This window comes from Myotis nattereri (genome assembly GCF_964212035.1).
Source record: "Myotis nattereri genome assembly, chromosome: Y".
In the NCBI taxonomy this organism is placed as follows: domain Eukaryota; kingdom Metazoa; phylum Chordata; class Mammalia; order Chiroptera; family Vespertilionidae; genus Myotis; species Myotis nattereri.
In genome coordinates, this window is record NC_138094.1 from 574,648 (window position 1) to 602,421 (window position 27,774).

The 27,774-nt window shown below is 57.7% G+C and overlaps 1 protein-coding gene across 1 annotated transcript; it reads right to left on the reverse strand.

The window, feature by feature from the left end:
- Window positions 1-601: 601 nt before the first annotated feature.
- LOC308512465 (putative bifunctional dTTP/UTP pyrophosphatase/methyltransferase protein) lies at window positions 602-24,322 on the reverse strand (the record flags this gene model as incomplete). The annotated part of the gene is made up of 13 exons (XM_081082204.1): window positions 602-899; window positions 2,253-2,375; window positions 4,010-4,153; window positions 4,941-5,073; window positions 6,238-6,422; window positions 9,759-9,921; window positions 11,563-11,917; window positions 12,281-12,389; window positions 13,675-13,736; window positions 14,931-14,995; window positions 16,454-16,501; window positions 19,784-19,915; window positions 24,230-24,322. 13 exons carry the CDS (start codon window positions 24,320-24,322, stop codon window positions 679-681), a joined length of 1,833 nt encoding a protein of 610 aa, XP_080938330.1. The 3' UTR covers window positions 602-678.
- Window positions 24,323-27,774: the final 3,452 nt, after the last annotated feature.

Here is a 27,774-nt window from a genome sequence, read left to right on the forward strand (position 1 = left end):
TTCTGTCTACGTCCTGTCCCTCCGGGAGCCTGTGCCTGTGATGGGCAGGTTGGGGAACTCAGGGCAGGCTGGGGGGCTGAGGGCAGGCTGGGGGGCTCAGGGCAGGCTGGGGGGGCTGAGGGCAGGCTGGGGGAACTCAGGGCAGGCTGGGGAACTCAGGGCAGGCTAGGGGGGCGGGCTAAGGGCAGCCTGGGGGGCTAAGGGCAGCCTGGGGGGCTCAGGGCAGGCTGGGGGGAACTCAGGGCAGGCTGGGGGGGGCACTAAGGGCAGCCTGGGGGGCTCAGGGCAGGCTGGGGGGGCTAAGGGCAGCCTGGGGGGCTCAGGGCAGGCTGGGGGGGGCTAAGGGCAGCCTGGGGGGCTCAGGGCAGGCTGGGGGAACTCAGGGCAGGTTGGGGGAGCTAAGGGCAGGCTGGGGGGCTGAGGGCAGGCTGGGGGGCTGAGGGCAGGCTGGGGGGGGCTGAGGGCAGGCTGGGGGGCTGAGGGCAGGCTGGGGGGCTCAGGGCAGGCTGGGGGGCCTGAGGGCAGGCTGGGTGGGGCTGAGGGCAGGCTGGGTGGGCCTGAGGGCAGGCTGGGTGGGGCTGAGGGCAGGCTGGGGGGCTCAGGGCAGGCTGGGGGGCTCAGGGCAGGCTGGGGGGCCTGAGGGCAGGCTGGGTGGGGCTGAGGGCAGGCTGGGGGGGCTCAGGGCGCGGTGCGCGTGGCCAGGATGACGTCCACGATGGTCCCCGTGCGCGCGGCCCCCACGATCTCGAAGCCGTGGGCCTGCAGCAGGCGCCCGTACTCGCCCAGGCTGCGCTCCTGGCCCCACGACTGCACCAGCAGGTCCAGCGACTGCAGCAGCCCCGGCCGCGCCGCCCGCTTCTGCTCGTCCAGCACCGTCTCTGCCACCAGCAGGCAGCCGCCTGCGGCACAAGAGCAGCCGCTGGGGTCCTGGCCCAGCGCGGGGGTGGGGGTGGGGGGGCTGGGGGTGTGGAGGTCCTGGGGGGGGGTGTCCATGCTGATGGGGACCGAGGTTAGAAGCATAGGGGACAGGCTGCGGACAGTGCTGGCCGGGCTGGGGACCAGGAGACGGAGGGAGGGAGGGAGGGAGGGAGGGAGAGGCAGACAAGAGAGGCAGAGACCGAGGGACGGACAGACACAGTGAGCAGGAAGACAGAGAGAAATGGGGGGTGAAGAGGCAGAAATCCCAGGAGCAGGGCGTGGGGGGTGCCTGGTCCTCCCTCCACGGGTTCCTGTACGGGCTCCCCGAGGGGGCTCACCGTGTGGGGAACAGGGATTCCCACTGTAGGGAGGAGCCTCCGTGAGCCTCATGGGGGGGGGGGGGGCGGGAAACCTGGGCCCCAGCTGCTGGGAGCAGGTGAGCACCCGCCCCGCACGGGGCACAGGAGGGTGAGCTGGGGGGGAGGCGAGCGCCAGCTCCGAGGAGTGCAGTGGGTGCGAGTGTGCGTATGTGCGTATGTGTGCGTGTGTGTGAGTGTATGTGCGAGTGTGTGTGCGTATGTGTGCGAGAGTGTGTGCGCGCGAGTGTGTATGTGTGTGTGTGCGTGTGAGTGTGTGTGCAAGTGTGTGCGTATGTGTATGTGTGAGCGTGTGTGCGTATGTGTGCAAGTGTGTGCGTGTGAGTGTGTGTGCGTGTTGTGTGTGTGCGAGTGTGTATGTGTGCGTGTGTGTGTGCGAGAGTGTGTGTGCGCGCGTGTGGGCGAGTGTGTATCAGTGAGTGTGTGTGCCAGTGAGTGTGAGAGTGTCTGTGTGTGCCTCCTGAGCACCGATGATGGAGGGACCTGGTGGAAGGCTCCAAGAAGTAGTGTGTGTGTGTATAAGTGTGTGCGCACGTGTGTGTGTGTCTGCCTCCTGTGCACTGACGAGGGTGGGGACTCGGTATGACGACTCTGAGCAGCGAATGTACGTGTGTGTTTCTCTGTGCGAGTGTGTGCACGTGTGCGTGTCTGTCTGCCCCCCGTGCTCTGAGGATGTGGGGAGTCAGTGAGAGCTCTGAGCAGTGTGTGTGGCTCAGTGGTGAGCGTCGACCTAGGAACCGGGAGGTCAGGGTTCGACTCCCGGTCAAGGGCACAGGCCCGGGTTGCGGGCTCCATCCCCAGTGGGGGGCGTGCAGGAGGCGGCCGGTCCATGATTCTCTCTCATCACGGATGTTTCTCTCTCTCCCTCTCCCTTCCTCTCCGAAATCAATAAAAATATATTTTAAAAAAAGAGAAGACAACGGTTTTAAGAAAAGAAACTGTGGGACCCAGTCTCACCTGGTTTGCAGCTGCCCGAGATCCGGCTCAGCAACGCGTGGGCCTTGTCATCCGGCCAATCGCGGAGGATTCTGGAAAGGATGTACAGGTCGGCCTCCGGGAGGCTGTCTTGGAAAAAGTCGCCTGGTTTCAAGACAAAATGCAGGGACCAGTCCGTCAGGGACCCAGGCACCACCCTGGGAACCTAGATGCAAAAGGGGGGCTGCTTCTAGTGGGGTTTGCCGCCCCCAAAAGCCGTGTCCACGTCCTAACCCTGGACCTGGGAACAGAACCAGCGCCATTGCAGACGGGATGGGGTGAAGCTCAGAGACGAGGCCGTCCTGGGTCGGGGGGTCCTCCCTCCAGGGACAGGGTCCTCGTGAGACACAGAAGAGGAGACGCAGACACAGAGGAGCAGCCACGTGGAGACAGAGGGAGGCGGAGGCGGGAGGGAGGCGGCCACCAGCCCGGGGAGGCCTGGAGCCCCAGGAGCTGGGGGATGCAGGGGGCACCCTCCTTGGAGCCTCCAGAGGGATCAGCCCTGGGACCCCTGGACCTCAGACGCCTGGTCTCCAGGGCGGAGAGGACGAATGTGGATTTTAAGGTGCCCCAGTTGCGTGGTTTTGTGTGGTTTTCCCGGCCGGACAAAACCAATACCCAGAAAACCTATTTGAAAAAGTTACACAGCTGCCACGGCGTCAGCAAGTGTTACATTGTTACCATGCGGTCAGGCCACAGTGTGAGCAAGTGTTACATTGTAGCCATGCGGTCGGCCATGGTTTCAGCAAGTGTTACATTGTTACCATGCAGTCGGCCACGGGATTAGCAAGTGTTACATTGTTACCACGTGGTCGGCCACGGAATTAGCAAGTGTTACATTGTTACCACGTGGTCGGCCACGGAATTAGCGAGTGTTACATTGTTGCCACGTGGTTGGCCACGGAATTAGCAAGTGTTACATTGTTACCACGCGGTCGGCCACGGAATTAGCGAGTGTTACATTGTTGCCATGTGGTCGGCCACGGAATTAGCAAGTGTTACATTGTAGCCATGCGGGCGGACACGGAATTAGCAAGTGTTACATTGTTGCCATGCGGTCGGCCACAAATTAGCAAGTGTTACATTGTAGCCATGCAGTCGGCCACGGAATTAGCAAGTGTTGCATTGTTATCACACGGTCGGCCACGGAATTAGCAATTGTTACATTGTTGCCATGCGGTCGTCCACAAATTAGCAAGTGTTACATTGTTGCCATGCGGTCGTCCACGGAATTAGCAAGTGTTACATTGTTGCCATGCGGTCGGCCACGGAATTAGCAAGTGTTACATTGTTGCCATGCGGTCGGCCACGGAATTAGCAAGTGTTACATTGTTACCATGTGGTCGGCCACGGAATTAGCAAGTGTTACATTGTAGCCACGCGGTCGGGCCAGGAAGGCTGCCTGCACAGCATAGCATTGTTTTCCAGTCCACGGGAGGAGGGTGTGGGCGTTCTGTGCAAACGCGAAGGCACTTTACATGAGGGACCCGAGCTCCGAGGATTGTGGCACCTGAGGGGGTCATGGGACCCATCGCTCTAGGACACGGAGGGACCATGTACAGACGGAGGTGCGCACGCCACATGCTCAGAGAGACACAGGCAGCACGCACACGCCCTGCAGACACACAGACACAGCTGCACACACTCAGAGACACACACACACACACAGACACACACAGACACACTCGGTGCCCGCGGTCGGCCCAGGGCTGAGCCGACGTGAGGCCGCGGGACCTTACCTGGCACGAAGCTGACCCGCGGAGCCCGTGCGCGGTCGGGCTGGAACCCCGAGACGTCCTCGATGACCTCCGGAAGGTCAAACACGGTCACCTTCAGGCCGGGGTACGCCCGGGCGAGCTCCTGGGCGAGGGTTCCCGTGCAGCCTGTGGGTGGACACGCACACACACGCACACACACGCACACACACGCTCCATCACCGACCGACCGTCCTGGCACCAGCACCCGCGGTGAGGCTCCTCAGTCCGGCCTCGGCAGAACCAAGGCTCTAACCGTGAGTCGGGGCCGGCGCCGTGAGCGGCGGAAAAAGCAATGCAGGCTGGCGAGTGACCCGGGTGCGGGGTGGGGGCGGGCACGGCGCCCGGGGGAATCCTCAGGGCAGAGCCATGGGGGCCGTCACCTGCCCTTCCCCTCCCTGCCGGGGGACGCAGACGCGATGGCCGGTGCCACAGCAGCCCCTCTGGGCCACCGAACGGGGTGTGTGCAGAGGAGGGGAAAATGGAAGGGGGGGGGCGGGCCATGGAGGCCTTGCCCCCCAGCCTGTGTTGTCAGTTTGGGTCAAATAAACTCATAAAAATGCTCAAAAAAAGAGAGAATGTAAGGTGGCCGCTCAGGAGTCGTCTTGGGACCCCAATCCCATGACACACCCCCCTCCCCCCCGCCCAGCCAGCCGGGTGGCTCCTAGGAACCAGGGGTCCCGGGTTCGAGTCCGGGTCAAGGGCACAGGCCCGGATTGCGGGCTCGATCCCCAGTGGGGGGCGTGCAGGAGGCGGCCGGTCCATGGTTCTCTCTCATCATGGGTGTTTCTCTCTCTCTCTCCCTCTCCCTTCCTCTCTGAGACCCATACGAACAGGTTCAGAACCAACGGAAGGAAGGAAGCGAAGGCCGGGGCCTGGCCGGCTGCGGGCCCGGTTCCCGGGGGGGCGGACCCACCTCCCAGGTCGCAGGCGGAGGTGAACCGGGACAGGTCGAAGGCCGTGGCCACCTGGCGGGCGGTCAGCTTGCTGAGGCTGTGCATGGCCCTCAGGAACTGCAGCCTCCGGTCCTGGCTCTGGTAGAAGCAGTCCTGAGCGGAGCAGGGTCTCAGCCGGGGCGTGCGGGCGACGGGAGGTGTGGGTGCGGGCGTGCAGGTGACGGGGGAGGGGGTGTGGGGCGGGGGGGGGGGGGCGGGCGCAGGGAAAACCCTTAGGCAGAGCTGTGGGGCTGTCACCTCCCTCCTCCTTTCCGCTGTGGGGACGCAGGCACCCCCACCTGGCCTGGCCCCGATGTCCCCGGAGCTGGGGGCCTGGGGGCTCGCGGGGTGGGGCGCTGGGCTGGGAGGAGGGGCTCAGCCTGGCTTTGGGGTCGTGGTCCCGGGGAGAGGGCAAGTCCATTCAAATCTGCCTGGTAACACCCCCGAGCGTCACCAAGGCCTGGGGCAGTGTGTGGGGGGGGGGGCAGACTCTCCTCACAGCCAGGATGGAGGGACAGCCCCCCACCACCTCACCAGCACCTCTGGGGGCGCTCAGGGCAGCTTTGCGTTTCCATTCTCAGCCTCCCTCCCTCCCTGTCCGTCTGTCTGTCTCCCCCTTGGGCCTCACAGGGCGTGTTCTGAGCGCTCCCCCAGCCTCAGCCTCTGCTCAGGGTCCCTCTGTCTGTCCCTCTGTCTGTCCCCTTGTATCTGTCTGTGTCCCTCGGTGAATTTCTTTCTGTGTCTGTCTGTCCCTCTCTGTGTGTCTGTCTGGCCCTCTCTCTGTCTCTGTCCCTGTCTGTCTGCCCGTCTGTCTGTCCCTCTGCCCCACAGGCGGCCTAGCCGCGCGCTCCATCACCCTCCCTCAGAACCCGACGGACCCCCGTGCGCTCCGGCCTCGCAAACCCGGCTGGGAACAGCCGCGCCCCCCGGAGCCCCGTCCTGTCCGTGCGGCCGCACACCGCGGCCCTCACCGGGACGGCCCCCACGGCACACACAGCCATCCTGTCCTGCACGGCACCCCCAACGAGGCTCCCTGGACCGAGGGGCTGGGGGGCTGGGGGGGCACGAGGGGCTTGGAAATGTGGGGTCCCGATAAGGGAACTGCTCGCAGGAACCATGGTGCCCGATCTGCCGCGCCCCTTCCCGAGGGATCCTCCTTCCGGGGCCGGGCACCCACCAACGCCTGGAGCCGGGCCCAGCCAGCACCCGAGCCCCAGGGCCCCCCAACACTAGCCCTCGGGGCGGCCAGTGCGGGGAGAGGAAGGCCCGCCGGGGTACCTGGAACAGGCTGTCCACCGTCCTCCCCTGGGCCCCGCGGTGCCGGCTGGTCCCCTCGCGGACGGCGGACTCCAGGTCCGTGAAGAAGTCCCAGGTGTGCTCGTCCTGGTAGACGATGAGGGGGTGCAGGGAGTACTTGCCGCCCGAGGGCAGGTACAGGCTGGCCAGCTGGGAGTTGCTGTACCCTGAAGGGACAGGGGTCCTGGCTGCCTCTCCCGGCCTGGGGACGTCGCCCCCCCCCCCCTTCCTACTTCCCAGGCACCATCCTGAGCCCCCTGCTCAGAGACCGCGCCCGAGAGTTCAGGTCAACCCAGCAAACACGTTCCCATCCTCCCACCCTCCCCCACCATCCCTCCACCCATTTATTTATATCTCATCTGTCATCTACTGTCCGTCCATCCGTCCATCCATCCATCCATTTATATCTCATCTGTCATCTACTGTCCGTCCATCCATCCATTTATATCTCATCTGTCATCTACTGTCCGTCCGTCCATCCATCCATTTATCTCATCTGTCATCTACTGTCAGTCCATCCATCCATTTATCTCATCTGTCATCTACTGTCCGTCCGTCCATCCATCCATCCCTCCATCCATTTATTTATCTCATCTGTCATCTATCCGTCCTCTGTCCATCCATTTATTTGTATCTCATCTGTCATCTACTGTCCGTCCATCCGTCCATCCATCCATTTATTTATATCTCATCTGTCATCTACTGTCCATCCGTCCATTTATCTCATCTGTCATCTACTGTCCGTCCGTCCATCCATCCCTCCATCCATTTATTTATATCTGTCATCTACCATCCGTCCGTCCATCCATCCATCCATTTATATCTCATCTGTCATCTACTGTCCGTCCGTCCATCCATCCATCCATTTATCTCATCTGTCATCTACTGTCCATCCGTCCATCCATCCCTCCATCCACTTATTTATATCTGTCATATACTGTCCGTCCATCCATCCATCCATTTATATCTCATCTGTCATCTACTGTCCGTCTGTCCGTCCATCCATCCATCCATTTATATCTCATCTGTCATCTACCGTCTGTCCGTCCATCCATCCATCCATCCATTTATCTCATCTGTCATCTACTGTCCGTCCATCCATCCATCCATTTATCTCATCTGTCATCTACTGTCCGTCCATCCATCCATCCATTTATCTCATCTGTCATCTACTGTCCGTCCATCCATCCATCTATCTCATCTGTCATCTACTGTCTGTCCATCCATCCATCCATCCATCCATCCATTTATCTCATCTGTTATCTACTAGCCATCAACCCATCCATCCATCTCATTTGTCACTATTAATCCATCTATCTACCTACTATTTCTACCTACCTATCTACCCATCCATCAACCCACTTATCTACGCTTTCAACTATTCACCCATCCATTTTTCTCGTCTGTCATCTACCAACCATCCATCCATCCATCCATTTATCTCATCTGTCTTCTATCCATCCATTCATCCATTTTTCTCATCTGTCATTTATTATGTATCTATCCATCTACCCACCATTTCTACCTACCAATGTATCCATCTCTCCATCCATCCATCCATCCATCTACACCTTTAATTATCTATCAACCCACCCATCCACCTACCTATCCATCCATTCATCCATTTATCTCATCTGTCATCTACTGTCCGTTCATCCATCCATCCATTTATCTCATCTGTCATCTACTATCCATCCATCCGTTTATCTCATCTGTCATCTACTGTCCATCCATCCATCCATCCATCCATTTATCTCATCTGTCATCTACTATCCATCTATCCATCCATCCATTTATCTCATCTGTCATCTACTGTCTGTTCATCCATCCATCCATTTATCTCATCTGTCATCTACTATCCATCCATCCGTTTATCTCATCTGTCATCTACTGCCCATCCATCCATCCATCCATCCATTTATCTCATCTGTCATCTACTGCCCATCCATCCATCCATCCATCCATTTATCTCATCTGTCATCTACTATCCATCTATCCATCCATCCATTTATCTCATCTGTCATCTACTGTCCGTTCATCCATCCATCCATTTATCTCATCTGTCATCTACTACCCATTCATCCATCTATCATCGATCCTTTTATCTCATCTGTCATCTACTATCCATACATTCATCCATTTATCTCATCTGTCATCTACTACCCATTCATCCATCTATCATCGATCCTTTTATCTCATCTGTTATCTACTATGTATCCATCCATCCATCCATTTATCTCATCTGTCATCTACTATCCATTCATCTATCATCCAGCCATTTATCTCATCTGTCATCTACTATCCATTTATCTATCATCCAGCCATTTATCTCATCTGTTATCTACTATCCATCAATCCATCCATCCATCTCATTTGTCACTATTAATCCATCTATCTACCGACTATTTCTACCTACCTATCTACCCATCCATCAACCCATTTATCTACGCTTTCAACTATCCACCCATCCATTTTTCTCATCTGTCATCTACTATCCATCCACCCATCCATCCATTTTTCTCATCTGTCATTTATTATGTATCTATCCATCTACCCACCCACTATTTCTACGTACCTATGTATCCATCTCTCCATCCATCCATCCATCCATCTACACCTTTAATTATCTATCAACCCACCTATCCACCTACCTATCTATCCATCCATCCATCCATTTATCTTATCTGTCATCTACTATGTATCTATCCATCTACCCACTCACTATTTCTACTCACCTACCTAACCATCTCTCCATCCATCCATCTATGCCTTTAATTATCCATCCATCCATCTATCCATCCATCCACCTTCTATCCATCCATTTTTTCATCTGTCATCTACCATCCGCCCACCCACTCATCCACCCTTTTATCTCACCTGTCATCTACTATCTATCTATCCACCCATCCATCTATCCATCCATCTACCCCTCCCACTATCCATCCATCCATCCATCCATCCATCTATCCATCCAGGCATCCACCCACCCACCTATTTATCCATTTTTCCATCCATTATCCCTATCTTCTGTCATCTATCTATGTATCATCTATCTGTTCACTTTTATCATCTATGTATCATCTCTCTGTTATCAATATCGATCTCTCCCCTATCTATCTATCTATCTATCTATCTATCAACTATCTGTCATCTCTCCACCCCTCCATGTCATCTGTCCGTCTGTCTAAATAAATAAGCATCCATGTTGTGCACACACATATATCCTATTGGTTGTTTCTCTGGAGAACCCCGACCGATACAGCCCCTGTGAGACCAGACCCATAAGAGTCATTCTTCTCACACACGTGTGCATGCACACACACACACACACACACACACACACACACACACACACGTCCTTCCTTTCATCCATCCCTGTCTCTCACCCTCCAGGAAGCGGCCATGCTCCCAGGGCACAGGGACAGCCAGTCGGGTCTCCCCTTCACTCAGTGACTGGCTCCCGCCTCCCGAGAGTCTCGGCAAAACACCCCCCAGTCCCTCACCTCCCTCCGTCTTCTCCAGCAACCCCAGGGCCGCGCACACGTCCAGCAGCCGCCCGGTCCCGCCCTCGGAGGCCTCGATTCTCTGGGCGATCTCCGCGGCACCCAGGGGCGCTTCGTCTTGCAATAGATCAAACACCTTCATCTTGCAGGCGGTGAACAGGGCCTGTTCGTGGAAAACCGGGACCGTCAGGCTCGATGTGTGACTTATCGGGTATGTTTCCCTCCCACAGGCCCGAAGGCGGAGGGCAAGGCTGTCAAAGTGAGGGAAGTCATCGATCCACCCAGCATTTCCACCTACCTACCTTCCCACCCATCCATCCATCTACACCTTCACTTATCCATCCATCCTCCATCTACCGATCCATCCATCCATCTACCTATCTATCCATCTACCTATCCATCCATCCATCCATCTACCTATCTATTCGTCATCCATGTACCCATCTGTCCAATCATCTACCTATTTATCCATCCATCCATCCATCCATCCATCTACACCTTTAATTATCCATCCATCCACCCATCCACCCATCCATCACCCATCCATCCATCTTCATCTTTAATTATCCATCCATCCATCTACCTATCTATTCGTCCATCCATGTACCCATCTGTCTAATCATCCAACTATTTATCCATCCATCAATCCATCTACACCTTTAATTATCCATCCATCATCCATTCATCCATCTACACCTTTAATTATCCATCCATCATCCATTCATCCATCCAACCATCTTCACCTTTAATTATCCATCCAACCATCCAACCATCCACCTATCTATCCGTCCATCCATGTACCCATCTAGCCAATCATCCACCTATCTATCCGTCCATCCATGTACCCATCTAGCCAATCATCCACCTATTTATCCATCCATCCATCCATCTACACCTTTAATTATCCATTCATCATCCATCCATCCATGCACACCTTTAATTATCTATCCATCCACCCATCCATCCATCCATTTATCCATCTACCTACCCATCCATCCTTCCATCCATGCACACCTTTAATTATCCTCCATGCATCGATCCTCCATCCATCCATCCATACCTTTAATTATCCATCCATCCATCCATCCACCCACTATTTCTACCTACCTACCCATCCATCTCCCTATCTGTCTATACCTTCAACTATCCATCCATCCATCCAGTCATAAAAGAGAGGATTTAGGCTACAGCTGGTACAAGGTTTGCTCAAGATTAGAGCAAATGAGTGAGCCCGGCTGGTGTGGTCTCCAGGATCGACAGGAGGGGGCAGGGCCCTGGGACACCCGGTCTCCAGGATGGACAGGAGGGAGCAGGGCCCTGGGACACCCGGTCTCCAGGATCGACAGGAGGGAGCAGGGCCCTGGGACACCCGGTCTCCAGGATCGACAGGAGGGAGCAGGGCCCTGGGACACCCGGTCTCCAGGATCAACAGGAGGGAGCAGGGCCCTGGGACACCCGGTCTCCAGGATCGACAGGAGGGAGCAGGGCCCTGGGACACCCGGTCTCCAGGATCAACAGGAGGGAGCAGGGCCCTGGGGACACCCGGTCTCCAGGATCGACAGGAGGGAGCAGGGCCCGGGGACACCTGGTCTCCAGGATGGACAGGAGGGAGCAGGGCCCTGGGACACCCGGTCTCCAGGATTGACAGGAGGGAGCAGGGCCCGGGGACACCCGGTCTCCAGGATGGACAGGAGGGAGCAGGGCCCTGGGACACCCCGTCTCCAGGATCGACAGGAGGAATCTCTGCTGTGAAGCGTCGTGTGTGGTCCTCCGTCTCGGCCGCCCCGGGTGGCCGTGGAGGTACCTTGGATGCTTTGAAGCCGTCCAGGAGTTCCAGGAGGGGCGTCGGGGGCAGGCTGTCCACCATCCTGCTGGGAACCGAGTTCTTCCGGCCCAGAGCCCGCGGCCGGTCGGCCTGCCCCTGGGCCCCGCCCTGGCCGCGGCCCTCCGCGTCGCTGAGGCTCTCGAAGGTGTCGACGGCGGGGATGGAGTCGTGCTCGGCGGGCGGCAGGTCCTCGTTGGGCTGCGTGAGGTACAGCTCCGCCAGCTTCTTGCAGAAGTGGTTCAGGGGGAAGCCCACGACGTTGAGGAAGTCTCCGTGGACGTACTCCACCAGCATCCCGCCCAGCGCCTGGATCCCGTAACCGCCAGCCTTGTCCCTGAGGGGGGGCGGGAGGGATGATAAGACACAGGGCAGGGGCCCGGCCGGTGTGGCTCAGTGGTTGAGCTTCAACCTAGGAACCAGGGGGTCAGGGTTTGATTCCCGGTCAGGGCACAGGCCCGGGTTGCAGACTCGATCCCCAGTAGGGGGCGTGCAGGAGGCGGCCGATCCATGATTCTCTCTCATCATGGATGTTTCTCTCTCTCCCTTCCTCTCTGAAATCAATAAAAAAATACTAAAAAAAAAAAAAAAATTTTTTTAAAACAAAAAGAATAAAAGGCAGGTGGGTGTGGACTCTCCCTGAGCCTGGGCCCTGGGGAGTGAAGGCAGCCCCCGGCCCGGCCCTGGCGGGGACACTCACATGGGCTCCCCGCTGTGGATGTAATCCCACAGCAGCTCCTCCGACAGCTGCGAGAACTTCACCAGCGTCTCCTCGTGGAATTCCGAGATCTCCATGTCCAGCCGGCTGTCTGCGGGGACAAGAGGCCCGCGGTCGGACACGTGTCGCCTCTGCGTCCCCATTTGTGTCGCCGCCTCTGGGGGGGCGGGGGGGGGCGTCGCCCCAGCGATGCGTGCGGCTCAGATGTAGGTCATGAATGCGGAGGAAAAGGTTCGACGTAGAGGGAAAGATTAAAAGAAAATTAGAGCAAACAGCCCCGCCGTCAGGGCTCTGGGGCTGAGCCTCGACCGATGAACCAGGAGGTCCTGGGTTCGATTCCCGGTCAAGGGCACAGGCCCGGGTTGCGGGCTCCACCCCCAGTGTAGGGGGCGTGAAGGAGGCGGCCGGTCCACGATTCTCTCTCATTGTGGATGTTTCTGTCTCCCTCTCCCTTCCTCTCTGTAATCAATAAAAAAATTTGTATTTTTTTTTTTTTTTTCAAAAAACAAAGAGCCCTAGTTGGTGTGGCTCAGTGGATAGAGCATCAGCCTGGGGACTGAAGGGTCCCAGGTTCAATTCCGGCCGAGGGCACCTGCCTGGGTTGCGGGCTCCATCCCCCCTGGGGCCGTGCAGGAGGCAGCCGATCATTGATTCTCTCTCATCGTGGATGTTTCCACCTCTCTCTCCCTCTCTCTTCCTCTCTGACATCAATAAAAGAAATATATTTAAAAATAAAAAAAAAAACAAAAAACAAAAACGAAGGAAATTAGGGGAAACACACAAACAAAATGAGCCGAGAGGCGACAGAGCTGCAGCCGGCAGGCACAGCGGACGAGACGGGCCCGTGTTTTGCTGTGACAATTCGTGGAGGGGCATTTCCGGGGCCAACAGCCCTCGGCTGTGGGGTGAGAAGAGATCGGCCGCAGTGGCTGCCGGTGGGGGTCCCCCTCCGTAGGAGAGCCCCCCAGAGCCACGATCCAGGCGCGTATGATGTCCCCCCAGAATTCCCCGTCTACCCGGAGCTGTGAGTGGACCTCCTTTGGGAACGGGGTCTTTGCAGAGGGGACGGGGTGAAGGGTCGGAGACGAGGCCGTGCTGGGTCAGGGGGGGCCCCCCTCCAGGGACAGGGTCCTTGTCGGACACAGAGGAGGAGATGCAGACACAGGGGAGGCGGGAGGGAGGGAGGCGGCCACCAGCCGGGGAGGCCTGGAGCCCCAGGCGCTGGGAGAGGCAGGAAGTCTGAGATCCAGGGATCCCAGGGCCGTGGTGGGAGTCGTGCCCGAGCTGCCCCCCCCCCCCGTCCCCCCGGGCCCTGGTCCCCGAGGGTCCCCAGGCCCGGCCGCCGTGAGCCTGGGGAGGGGTGGAGCCGGCGGTACCTCGGCAGGAGCACTGGATGATGGTGACGCCTGTGAACACACTGTGTTCCTTCCCGTTCAACCTGCAAGACACGACCGGGTGGCTCAGTGGGTGGAGCGCCGGGCCTCGGACTGCAGGGTCCCGGGTTCGATTCCGGTCCAGAGCGTGGACCCGGGTTGCGGGCTTGATCCCCGGTCTCAGGCCGGGCGCGTGCAGGAGGCAACCAATCGATGTGTCTCTCTCGCATCAATGTTTCCCTCTCTCTGTCTCTCCCTCTCCCTCTCCATTCTCTCTACGAAAAAAAAAAAAAATCAAGCTGGTGTGGCTCAGTGGATAGAGCATCGGCCTGTGGACTGAAGGGTCCCGGGTTCGATTCCAGTCAAGGGCATGTACCTTGGTTGCGGGCACATCCCCAGTAGGGGGCGTGCAGGAGGCAGCCGGTCCCTGATTCTCTCTCATCATGGATGTTTCTCTCTCTCCCTCCCTCTCCCTTCCTCTCTGAAATCAACAATCATATATTTAAAAAATAAAAATAAAATAAAATAAAAAAATAAAAATAGTAAAGGATACTGAAAAAAAAAGGGAGAGACAGATGGGTTCAGGGGGGACACAGGTGTGGGGTCACTGGTCCCCGAGAGCAGGGAGCACATGGACCCCAACATCAGCAGAACGGGGGTGGGGGGGCATGCAAGAGGGACCCAGATGGGGGGCAGCCCTGAGCAGGCTATTCCTTTTTTTTCTTTTTTTTAATTTTTTCTTTTTTTAAAAAAATGTATTTTATTGATTTTTTACAGAGAAGAAGGGAGAGGGATAGAGAGTTAGAAACATCGATGAGAGAGAAACATCGATCGGCTGCCTCCTGCACGCCCCCCACTGGGGATGTGCCTGCAACCCAGGTCCATGCCCTTGACCAGAATCGAACCCGGGACCCTTCAGTCCGCAGGCCTAGGCTCTACCCACTGAACCACACCGGCCAGGGCCTGAGCTGGCTATCTCTGAGTGTCCGTCTGCTCCCCTGGGATCTGAGCTGGGCTGTGGACCAGTGGGTCAGGGGGAGGCGGCCCTGGGGAGGGAGGGAGGGAGGGAGGCGGGACCGGAGATGAAGGTCATGGACACGTGGACCCCGGCTCCAGCCCCATTTGGGGGAACGAACACGGCTAAGCTCCAGGGTGCAGGGTCCGGCCTCCGAGGGACCCGCAAGGGCCCCGGCCCCTCCCCGGTCCCTGGCCCCGTGGGCTGCGGGCTGGTCCCCGGGAGGCGGTCGCCGTGGGCCCACCTGGAGAGCATGCTGTAGGCATCCTGCTTGTCCACCGGCTTCTCCAAGATCAGCCCCTGCAGCGTCTGCAAGACAAAGGGAGGGCGACGGGCGTGTCCAGCCCCGAGCGGGCCTGTGCCGCGGCCCTGGCCCCCGGCTGCCCGTTCCCGTTAGAATTCCAGGTGCTCAGTTGCTTGAGCATCGATCTAGGACCCAGCAGGTCACGGTTCGATTCCCGGTCGGGGCAACCCATGCGTGTGCCCCTCTTTTGCCTTTTCTCCCGCTCTCTCTGAAAACCAACGGAGCCCCGGCCGGTGTGGCTCAGTGGCTAGAGCGTCGGCCTGCGGACCGAAGGTTCCCGGGTTCGATTCCGGTCGAGGGGCACGGACCTCGGTGGCAGGCTCCTCCCCGGCCCGGGCCCTGGTCAGACCCTGCGCAGGAGGCGACCCATCGGTGTGTTTCTCTCACGTCGATGTTTCTCTCTGTCTCTCTCTCTCTCTCTAAAAATCAATGGGGAAAAAAATAAAATAAAATAAAATAAAATAAAATAAAATAATAAGATAAATAAATCAAATAGGATAAAATAAAATAAATAAATAAAATAAAATAAAAAGATAAATAAATAAAATAGGATAAAATAAAATAAATAAAATAAAATAGAATAAAATTAAATTAAAAAAATAAATAAATAAAATAATAAGTAAAATAAAATAAATAAAATAAAATAGAATAAAATTAAATTAAAAAAATAAATAAAATAATAAGTAAAATAAAATAAATTAAATTAAATAAATAAAATAAAATAAAATCAATGGGAAACTATGCTCAGGTGAGGATTAATAAAAAATAAATAGCCGAAACCGGTTTGGCTCAGTGGATAGAGCGTCGGCCTGCGGACTGAGGGGTCCCAGGTTCGATTCCGGTCAAGGGCATGTACCTGGGTTGCGGGCACATCCCCAGTAGGAGATGTGCAGAAGGCGGCTGATCGATGTTTCTCTCTCATCGATGTTTCTGGCTCTCTATCTCTCTCCCTTCCTCTCTGTAAAAAATCAATAAAATATAAAAATATATAAATAAATAAATAAATAAATAAAATTCAAGGTGAGCCCAGCCAAGGTGGCTCAGTGGTTGAGCCCAAACCTAGGAACCAGGAGGTCAGGGTTCGATTCCCGGTCGGGGCACAGGCCCGGGTTGTGGGCTCGATCCCCAGTAGGGGGCGAGCAGGAGGCGGCCGGTCCATGATTCTCTCTCATCATGGATGTTTCTCTGTCTCTCTCCCTCTCCCTCCCTCTCTGAAGTCAATAAAAATATATATTTAAAAAGAAAAAAACGAGGGAAATTGGGGCACAGGCTCCCACTGAGGGAGAAGCCACGTGCAGACGACGCCGGAGATCGGATGATGTGACGCAGCCGGGGGCCGGGAGCCGGGAGCCAGGAGCCGGGAGGACGGGCTGGGACAGATGCTCCTGAGGGCGGGCAGCCCGCGCCCGACTGGGTGACCGGAATGGGCAACCCCCCGGAGGGCGGCCAGGAGCGGGACTCACCACGATGGTGTCGGCTCCAATGACGATGTCGGGGGCCCGGAGGTCTTTCTGCAAGAAACACAAACCCGGCTTTATTTTCATGGCTTTTTAACCCTCCCCCGAGGATCTGCCCATGGATTTTTGGAGACAGAGCGGGAGCGAGAGGGAGAGACAGAGAGAGAAACATCCGTGTGAGAGAGACACATGATGGGGTGCCTCCTGCACGCACCCCAACCAGGGCCTGGGGAGGGGAGGAGCCTGCCACCGAGGTCTGTAGCCTTGATCAGGAACCGAACCCGGGACCCTTTGGTCTGCAGGCCGATGCTCTATCCACTGAGCCACACTATCTAGGCCCAAACTCAGCTTTAAAAACAACGCATGTCACCCGGCCGGGGTGGCTCAGTGGACAGTGCATCGGCCTGCGGACCGAAGGGTCCCGGGTTCGATTCCCGGTCAAGGGCACAGGCCCGGGTTGCGGGCTCCATCCCCAGTCGGGGGTGTGCAGGAGGCAGCCGACCTGTGATTCCCTCTCATCATGGATGTTTCTCTCTCTCTCTTCTTTCCTCTCTGAAATCAATAAAAATATCTTTTTTAAAAATAGGCATTTGGCCCTAACCGGTGTGGCTCAGTGGATAGAGCGTCGGCCTGCGGACTCAATGGTTCCAGGTTCGATTCCGGTCAAGGGCATGTACCTGGGTTGCGGGCACATCCCCAGTGGGGAGTGTGCAGGAGGCAGCTGGTCGATGTTTCTCTCTCATCGATGTTTCTGACTCTCTATCTCTCTCCTTTCCTCTCTGTAAAAAATCAATAAAATATATTTAAAAAAATAATAATAAAAAATAAATAAATAAATAAATAAATAAATAAATAAAAATAGGCATTCGTTTATACGAGTCCCTATAGCACTAACTACAATGCATTTATCTATTAACTGCAATAGGATAGTATTATATACGCAGCGATAAGCTACATGAACTCCATATTGTGAAAGACATGATTATATTCACTGTAACAGGATGTTGATAGTGACACAGAGAAACAGGTGTTCCATCTATTCTCTATAACGATACTGTCGTGTTCATTGCCATGGCTTCTTGCACAGTAAAACAAGCTAATTCATTATCTAGGTCATATAAACGATACTATTAATTACAATAGTAGCTTATAACGTGACATCGGGTAATAGATGAGCTACATTCTTTTTTTTTTTAAATGTATTTTTATTTATTTCAGAGAGGAAGGGAGAGAGAGAGAGAAATATCCATGGTGAGAGAGAATCATGGATCGTCTGCCTCCTGCACGCCCCCTACTGGGGATCGAGCCCACAACCTGGGCCTGTGCCCTGACCGGGAACCGAACCCGGACCCTTCAGTCTGCAGGCCGGCGCTCTATCCGCTGAGCCACACCAGCCAGGGCTACATTAATTTTTACAGTAAATGATATCCGTGAGTTACGATAGCACATTATATAGCAATAAAGTCATAGATAACCTATCTTCGTGCCTTATCACATGTGACGTGGTTAATTACAATGGCATGTGATGTAGCAAGAAGGTAACAGACAACGTGTGTTAATTCTTTATCGTAAGTGATACCGTAAATCACGACAGTATGTTGTACAGTAACAACGCGACGGACAAGCTGTCGCCATCCTTTACTGTAAATGTCGCCTTAATTTTACCTCTTAAAAGTATGATTTTATTGATTGTAGAGAGAGCGGAAAGGGGGGAGGGGGAGAGATCAATGATTGAGCCCTAGCCAGTGTGGCTCAGTGGATAGAGCGCCAGCCTGCAGACCAAAGGGTCCCGGGTTCGATTCTGGCAAAGGGCACATGCCAGGGTTGTGGCTCGATCCCCAGTCGGGGGCGTGCAGGAGGCGGCCGGTCCATGATTCTCTCTCATCATGGATGCTTCTCTCTCTCTCTCTCTCCCTCTCCCTTCCGCTCTGAAATCAATAAAAATATACTAGCCCCGGCCAGTGTGGCTCAGTGGATAGAGCGCCAGCCTGCAGACCAAAGGGTTCTGGGTTCGATTCCCGGTCAACGGGCACGTACCTCGGTTGCAGGCTCCTCCCTGGCCCTGGCCCTGGTCGGGGCGCGTGCAGGAGGCAACCGATCGATGTGTCTCTCTCTCTCTCACATCGACGTTTCTCCGTCTCTCCCTCTCTCTTCCATTCGCCCTAAAAATCAATGGAAAAATATCCTCAGGTGAGGATGGACAAAAAAATAAGTAAAATCTTATGAAAAATAAAAATAAATTTAAAATATATATATTTTTTAGCCCTGACCGGTGTGGCTCAGTGGATAGAGCGTCGGCCTGCGGACTGAAGGGTCCCGGGTTCGATTCCGGTCAAGGGCATGGACCTGGGTTGCGGGCACATCCCCAGTGCGGGGTGTACAGGAAGCAGCTGATCAATGTTTCTCTCTCATCGATGTTTCTGACTCTCGATCCCTCTCCTTTTCTCTCTGTGAAAAATCAATAAAATATATTTTAAAAAAATAAATAAATAAAATAAAATAAAAAAAATATATATATATTTTTTTCAGTCCTGACCGGTGTGGCTCGGTGGATAGAGCTTCGGCCTGCAGACTGAAGGGTCCCTGTTTTGATTCTGGCCAAGGGCATGGACCTGGGTTGCGGGCACATCCCCAGTGGGGGATGTGCAGGAGGCGGCTGGTCGATCTCTCTCATCGATGTTTCTAACTCTCTATCCCTCTCCCTTCCTCTCTGTAAAAAATCAATAAAATATATTAAAAAATAGCCGAACCGGTTTGGCTCAGTGGATGGAGCGTCGGCCTGCGGACTGAAGGGTCCCGGGTTCGATTCCGGCCAAGGACATGGACCGTGGTTGCGGGCCCATCCCCAGTGGGGGGCGTGCAGGAGGCGGCTGATCGATGTTTCTCTCTCATCGATGTTTCTGACTCTCTGTCCGTCTCTCTTCTCTGTGAAGAATCAATAGAATATATTTTTAAAAAAAAGAGTACTGATGTTGCTAAGGGTATGGAAGTGCTCATGAAACAAGCAATTGAAGAGAGAAAAAATGTTAAAAAAAATATATATATATATATATAAAAAATAAAATATATATATATTTTTAATAGAAATAAAATAAAATGCTCCTGACCAAAATATTTCAGTAATAATGACAAATACAACAAAGCCTGAATCCTCCTCCCCCTCCCTCCCCCCTCCCCCTCCCCCTCCCCCATCCCCCCATCCCCCTCCCCCCTCGCCTGGTGCATCCGCCTCCCCCTCCCGGCCAGAGACCCCCCCATCCCCCCATCCCCATCCCCCCATCTCCATCCCCCTCCCCCCTCCCCCCATCCCCCTCCCCCATCCCCCTCCCCCCTCGCCTGGTGCATCCGCCGGGCCACGTCCAGCGCCTTCTGCTTGGCCGTCTCGATGGCGTAGGCGTAGGGCGTGGGGAAGGCGGCTTTGTTCAGCTTCTCCTTAAACCGGGAGGGCACCACCTCGAACCGCAGACCCTGCACCGCAGAAGAGGGGGCCGGGGTTCGCGGAAGCCAGGGCCTGGGACAGAGCTGGGGGGGGGGGTCCCCAGACGCGCGGCCTTTGCCCGATGGCTGAACTTTCACCCACTGCCCGGTCCGGCCCGGTCCGGCCGGTCCCACGGACGTCACGTCACGGGTGGCGCTGACGCAGCCGCCGGGCAGCCTGGCCACCGGGGTCAAAGGGCGCCCCGGGCGCCCCCCAAGGCCGGCCTCCCCCCCACGGGGCCGAGCGGCTGGAAACATCTTCCCGCCACAAATGCAGCAGAATGAGATAAAATACAACAGGAAAAAAATAAAATCAGATAAAATAAAATGATATAAAATAAGATAAAATAAAATGATATAAAATAAAATAAGATAAAGTAAAATAAAGCAAATAAAATAAGATAAAATAAAATAAAGCAAATAAAATAAGAAAGTAAAATAAGAACATTAAATAAAATAAATAAAATAAATAAAATAACATAATCAAATAAATTAAAAAATTAAACGAAAAGGCTGTATGAGCCCTGGCCGGTGTGGCTCAGTGGGTAGAGCGCCGGCCTGCGGACGGAAGGGTCCCGGGTTCGATTCCCGGTCCAGGGCACAGGCCCGGGTGGCGGGCTCGATCCCCAGTGGGGGGCGTGCAGGAGGCGGCCGGTCCATGATTCTCTCTCATCACGGATGTTTCTATCTGTCTCCCCCTCCCTTCCTCTATGAAATCTATAAAATGAATAAAAAAATAAAATAAAAAATTAAAAGTAATAACGTAAAATAAAAATAGTAAAATAATAAAATAAGAAGTCAATGGGGGGAAGAGGGGGAACATAGGTAACACGTTCAACAATAAAGAATTATATTAAAAAAAAATAACCTAAATAAATAAAATTAAATCAAAAAAATAGCTGTGTGAAGGGAAACTACGTCTTTTATTTTTTAAAAAAATATTTTTAGCCGAACCGGTTTGGCTCAGCGGATAGAGCGTCGGCCTGCGGATTCAAGGGTCCCAGGTTCGATTCCGGTCAAGGGCATGTGCCTTGATTGTGGGCACATCCCCAGTGGGAGCTGTGCAGGAGGCAGCCGATCAATGTTTTTCTCTCATCGATATTTCTAGCTCTCTGTCCCTCTCCCTTCTTCTCTGTAAAAAATCAATAAAATACATTTTTTTTAAAAAAATATATATATTTTTTTATTGATTTCAGAGATGAAGGGAGATGGAGAGACAGAGAAACATCCATGATGGGAGAAAATCCTGGATCGGCCGCCCCCTGCAAGTCCCACACTGGGGATCCAGCCCGCAACCCGGGCCTGTGCCCTTGAGCAGGAATTGAACCCGGACCCTTCTGTCTACTGCTCTACCCACTGAGCCACACCGGCCAGGGCTCCCCATGTGTCTTTGTCAATGTTGCCCCCGAGGGGGCGGTCCCTGCAGGAGGGGGGCCCCAGCGATGGACACAGAAGGGCAGGGAGCCTGGGCCTTGACCCCCGAGGGTAAGTAAACTCGCCAGCCCCCGGGCAGAGCGCCCGCCTGGCACAGGGACCCGGCCTGGCCTGTCGCCCGCCACACCCCCGGCCGCTGGGCACCCGGCCCCCACACCCCCGGCCGGTGGGCACTCGGCCCCCGGACCTCCAGGCTGGCCATGGACACCCCCGCGTCCCCCGCCCGCAGACGGGGACCCCGGAGGCCGGATGGCCTGCACAACCCCGGTCACGGCAGCCCTGGGCCCGAGGACTCACCTGGGGACACTGACCTCACACCTGTCCCGGAGCCTCCAGCCGCCCCCCCACCCCCGTCGCCCGGCCGGAGACCTTGGCCCTCCCTCCCGGCCACCGGCTCCGGGGTCACTGACCCTCCTGGGCACGGGGCCCCGGTCACCAGGCCGCTCGGCCCACAGGCTCCCGGTCACTAGGCCACAGGGTCACTGGCCCCTCCTGGCACCAGGCCCAGGTCAGGAGGTGGCCCAGTCACCAGGCGCCCCGGCCACCAGATGTGCTGGTCACTGGGCCCCCGCCCGTCACCAGGCCCCTGGTCACCAGGCCTCTGGTCATGGGTGCCCTGGTCACTGGGTCCCGTGGTCACTGGACTCCTGGTCACTGGGTCCCCTGGTCATGGGTCCCCTGGTCCCTGGGTCCCGTGGTCCCTGGGCCCCCTGGTCACTGGGTCCCCTGATCCCTGGGCCCCCTGGTCACTGGGTCCCCTGATCCCTGGGTCCCCTGGTCCCTGGGCCCCCTGATCCCTGGGTCCTCTGGTCCCTGGGCCCCCTGGTCACTGGGTCCCCTGGTCCCTGGGTCCCCTGATCCCTGGGCCCCCTGATCCCTGGGTCCCCTGGTCCCTGGGCCCCCTGCTCCCTGGGTCCCCTGGTCACTGGGTCCCCTGATCCCTGGGTCCCCTGGTCACTGGGTCCCCTGATCCCTGGGTCCCCTGGTCCCTGGGCCCCCTGATCCCTGGGTCCTCTGGTCCCTGGGCCCCCTGGTCACTGGGTCCCCTGGTCCCTGGGCCCCCTGGTCACTGGGTCCCCTGATCCCTGGGTCCCCTGATCCCTGGGCCCCCTGATCCCTGGGCCCCCTGATCCCTGGACCCCCTGGTCCCTGGGCCCCCTGCTCCCTGGGTCCCCTGGTCACTGGGTCCCCTGCTCCCTGGGTCCCCTGCTCCCTGGGTCCCCTGGTCCCTGGGCCCCCTGGTCCCTGGGTCCCCTGCTCCCTGGGTCCCCTGCTCCCTGGGTCCCCTGGTCACTGGGTCCCCTGCTCCCTGGGCCCCCTGCTCCCTGGGTCCCCTGCTCCCTGGGTCCCCTGCTCCCTGGGTCCCCTGCTCCCTGGGTCCCCTGCTCCCTGGGTCCTCTGGTCACTGGGTCGCCTGCTCCCTGGGTCCCCTGGTCACTGGATCCCCCTGCTCCCTGGGCCCCCTGCTCCCTGGGTCGCCTGCTCCCTGGGTCCCCTGGTCACTGGGTCCCCTGGTCCCTGGGTCCCCTGGTCACTGGGTCCCCTGCTCCCTGGGCCCCCTGGTCACTGGGTCCCCTGCTCCCTGGGTCCTCTGCTACCTGGGTCCCCTGGTCACTGGGTCCCCTGCTCCCTGGGCCCCCTGGTCACTGGGTCCCCTGCTCCCTGGGTCCTCTGCTCCCTGGGTCCCCTGGTCACTGGGTCGCCTGCTCCCTGGGTCCCGTGGTCACTGGGTCCTCTGGTCACTGGGTCCCCTGCTCCCTGGGTCCCCTGGTCACTGGGTCCTCTGCTCCCTGGGTCCCCTGGTCACTGGGTCCCCTGGTCCCTGGGCCCCCTGGTCACTGGGTCCCCTGGTCCCTGGGCCCCCTGATCCCTGGGTCCTCTGCTCCCTGGGCCCCCTGATCACTGGGTCCTCTGGTCACTGGGTCGCCTGCTCCCTGGGTCCCGTGGTCACTGGGTCCTCTGCTCCCTGGGTCCCCTGGTCACTGGGTCCTCTGCTCCCTGGGTCCCCTGGTCACTGGGTCCCCTGGTCCCTGGGTCCCCTGCTCCCTGGGTCCCCTGCTCACTGGGTCCCGTGGTCACTGGGTCCTCTGCTCCCTGGGTCCCCTGGTCACTGGGTCCTCTGCTCCCTGGGTCCCCTGGTCACTGGGTCCCCTGGTCCCTGGGTCCCCTGGTCACTGGGTCCCCTGCTCCCTGGGTCCCCTGGTCACTGGGTCCTCTGCTCCCTGGGTCCCCTGGTCACTGGGTCCCCTGGTCCCTGGGTCCCCTGGTCACTGGGTCCCCTGCTCCCTGGGTCCCGTGGTCACTGGGTCCTCTGCTCCCTGGGTCCCCTGGTCACTGGGTCGCCTGCTCCCTGGGTCCCGTGGTCACTGGGTCCCCTGCTCCCTGGGTCCCCTGGTCACTGGGTCGCCTGCTCCCTGGGTCCCGTGGTCACTGGGTCCTCTGCTCCCTGGGTCCCCTGGTCACTGGGTCCCCTGCTCCCTGGGTCCTCTGGTCACTGGGTCCCCTGGTCCCTGGGCCCCCTGCTCCCTGGGTCCCCTGCTCCCTGGGTCCCCTGGTCACTGGGTCCTCTGCTCCCTGGGCCCCCTGCTCACTGTGCCCCCTGGTCCCTGGGCCCCCTGCTCACTGTGCCCCCTGGTCCCTGGGCCCCCTGCTCCCTGGACCCCCTCCCATAACCAGGCCCCAGGGGCACTGGGTTCCATGGTCACCGAGTCCCCTGGTCCCTGGCGCCCTGGCTCCTTGGTCACCGGGTTCCCCGCGCACTAGGCTCCCGGTCCCCAAGCCTCACCTACAGACCCCGGCCCCGTCCCCGGTCCCTTGTCCCCGGCCGCAGCCCCCGGGCCCCGGGCCCCACCCCTCCCGCGCTTGGCTCACCGCGGTGCTGAGGATCTCCTGGCGGCGCGGGGAGGCGCTGGCCAGCACCACGCGCTTGTTGCGCAGCCTCCGGATCACCGGGTAGAGGACCATGGCGCCCCGCCCCGAGCCGCGCAGCCCGGACACCACCTTCCCACGCCGGACGCCGCCCCGAACGCCGGCTCTGAGTCTGCGCCGCGGGGCTTTTAAGGCGGCCCCGCCCACCGGAGGCACGTACATCAAGCCCCGCCCCTACGCAAACCCCTCTCTGAACGTGGCAACGCCCACACGGCCGAGGCCCCGCCCCTGACAAATCTCCGCTTGCAGGTTTGCGGGGCACAGCTTCTGGGCAGGCCCCGCCCACCAGAGGCACGTACACCAAGCCCCGCCCCTACGCAAACCCCCGCTCTGAACGCGGCCACACCCACCGGAGGCACGTACGCCAGGCCCTGCCCCTACGCAAAGCCCTCTCTGAACGTGGCAACGCCCACACCACCGAGGCCCCGCCCCTGACGAATCTCCGCTTGCCGGTCTGCGGGGCACAGCGTCTGGGCAGGTCCCGCCCACCAGAGGCACGTACGCAAGGCCCCGCCCACACCCCATCCCTCCGCAACCCTGGGCCAGGAACGCGCCGAAGCCCCGCCCTTACAGACCCCGCCCACCGCACTAGGCCAGAAAGCCCCGCCCACGTCAGCCGTGACCACGCCCCCTGTTCTGAACCAAATACCTTCCTGGCCCCGCCTCTAAAGAAGCTCCTCCCTCATCTCTGACCCCGCCCTCGCGGGGCCCTTTGGACGCGAGCTGGGCGCGGGCGGGGGAAAGGTCCCCCGACCCCCGGACTTCCACATCGCGGGGTCCCTGTGGGCCATGAGTCGGGGCGCAGGGAAGGGGGGTCCTTGTGACTCGGGGGAGGTTCCCTGCGGACCCGATGGGGGCACAGAAATGGGGGGGAGGATCCCTAAGGGCGCGGTGGGAGCGCGGAGAGGGGGGTCCCCGCGGGCGATCGGGGCGCAGAGATGGGGGTCCTTGTGATGCGCAGAGGTTCCCTGCGGGCCCGATGGGAGTACGGAAATGGGGAGATTCCTAAGGGCGCGGTGGGGGCGCGGAGTGGGGGGTCCCTGAGGGCGGGATCGGGCGCAGAGATAGGGGTCCCTGAGGGGGCAATAGGGTGTGGAGATGGGGGTCCCTGAGGGCGCGTTGGGGGCGCGGAGATGGGGTCCCTGAGGGCGCAATCGGGCGCAGAGATGGGGGTCCCTGAGGGCGCGTTGGGGGAGCGGAGATGGGGTCCCTGAGGGCGGGTGGGGCCGCGGAGATGGGGTCCCCGTGGGCGCGGTAGGGGGCGTGGAGTTGGGGGTCTTAGGGCGCGGAGATGGGGTCCCCGTGGGTGCGATAGGGGCGTGGCGATGGGTATCCCGGGGGCGCCGAGATGGGGTCCCCAAGAGCGCGGAGTTGGGGCCCCATGGGGGCGCGGTGGTGGGCGGGGCCACGGAAGGCAGCATTTCTATAGGTGGATGGATGGATGGATGGATGGATGGACAGATGATGGGTGACATCGGGGATGATCATTCCTGGGGGGGAGGAGCCGAGGGGGCGGGGGGCGGGGCCTCCGGGTGACTGGCAGGGTGTCTCGCTGCCGCCCCGGAGTCTGCCCACCAGATGGCAGCACCGGCCCGCCCAGCGGTGACCGGGAAACCTGTCTGCAGACCTTGCCGCCTGTAGCTGGGACAGAACCAGAGCCTCGTTTAGAGATATTGATCGATGATCGATGATCGATAGATAGATATAGAGAGTGTCGACCTAGGAACCAGGAGGTCAGGGTTCGATTCCCGGTCAAGGCCACAGGCCCGGGTTGCGGGCTCGATGGCCAGTGGGGGGCGTGCAGGAGGCAGCCGGTCCATGATTCTCTCCCATCATGGATGTTTCTCTCCCTCTTCCTCTCCCTTCCCCTCTCTGAATTCAACAAAAATATATGAAACAAAAATAAATTTAAGAAATCTTTAAAAAAATGTTCTTAGCCCGGCGGTGTGGCTCAGTGGTTAGTGTCGGCCTATGAGCCAAGAGGTCACGGGTTCAATTCCCGGTCAAGGGCACATGCCCGGGTTATGGGCCCGATCCCCAGTAGGGGGCGTGCAGGAGGCAGCCGATGCATGATTCTCTCTCATCATCGATGTTTCTCTCTCTCGCTCTCTCTCTCTCTCCTTCTTCTTTGAAATCAATAAAAAAAAATTTAAAATAATAATAATATGCCCTGGCCGGTGTGGCCCAGTGGATAGAGCATCGGCCTGCGGACTGCAGGGTCCCGGGTTCGATTCCCGGTCAAGGGCACAGGCCCGGGTTGCGGGCTCCATCCCCAGTAGGGGGCGTGCAGGAGGCAGCCGGTCCATGATTCTCTCTCATCATGGATGTTTCTCTCCCTCTTCCTCTCCCTTCCTCTCTCTGAATTCAACAAAAATATATAAAACAAAAATAAATTTAAGAAATATTTAAAAAAATGTTCTTAGCCCGGCCGGTGTGGCTCAGTGGTTAGCGCCGACCTAGGAGCCAGGAGGTCAGGGTTCGATTCCCGGTCAGGGGCACAGGCCCGGGGTTGCGGGCTCCATCCCCAGTAGGGGGCGTGCAGGAGGCAGCCGGTCCATGATTCTCTCCCATCATTGAAATCAACAAAAATATATTAAAAATAATAACCATAATAACGGTTTCGAAATGCCGGCCTGTGCCTGCTGGCGTGTCTGTGTAAGCCAAGGACGGGGGACCCTCGTGTCCCATGTTGGGGGGACCATGGTGAACCGAACCCTCCCCTCTGCATCTTGGCTGCCGGCCCAGCCCCTGTGGCCCCGACTCCTGTGTGCCGGCTGGTTTGAGGTTATTCACACCTTTTTTTTTTCTTTCTTTCTTTCGTCTCTTTTTTCTCACCCGATGTGCGACTCCCATGCCCAGAATGGGGGTGTGGGTGTCTGGGTCTTGCTGGCTCATGGTTTCCGAGGCCAAGGGGGGGTCGGTTTGCTCAATTGAGGTTACCTTCTAGGGTTCGGCTTTGGGGCGATCGGAGGAGCAAAGGAAGTCGCACCTCCGTGGAGAGTTTGGGTCCCAGGCTCTCTCCCCTCAACCTCCGTTCATTAAGCCAAAGCCCGTTCTGGGCTGAGGCCCAGGCTGTGTCACTCAGAAGTTGCCATGGGGATGCCAGGCTGGGGTGGCTCAGTGGTTGGGCTGGGGCTGCGGGCTCCGTCCCCCGGTAGGGGGCGCGCAGGAGGCAGCCGATCCGCGATTCTCTCTCTTCACTGTTTCACTCTCTATCCCTCTCCCTTTCTCTCTCTCGCTGAAAAAAAAAATCAATAAAAGCATATTTTTAAATATATATATTTTTTACCTGAGGCCCAGTGCATGAAATTTGTGCACGGATAGGAGCTGTCGCAGCTGCCGCCTGCCGGCCAATACCTTCCTTCGCTCCACGTCGCCGCCCTGGTGGCCAGCGCACATCATAGCGAGCGGTCGAGCTCCCGGCTGGTCGCACTCCCGTGGGGACACTTTGCATATGAGGCTTTTATATAGAGAGGATTGATTTCAGA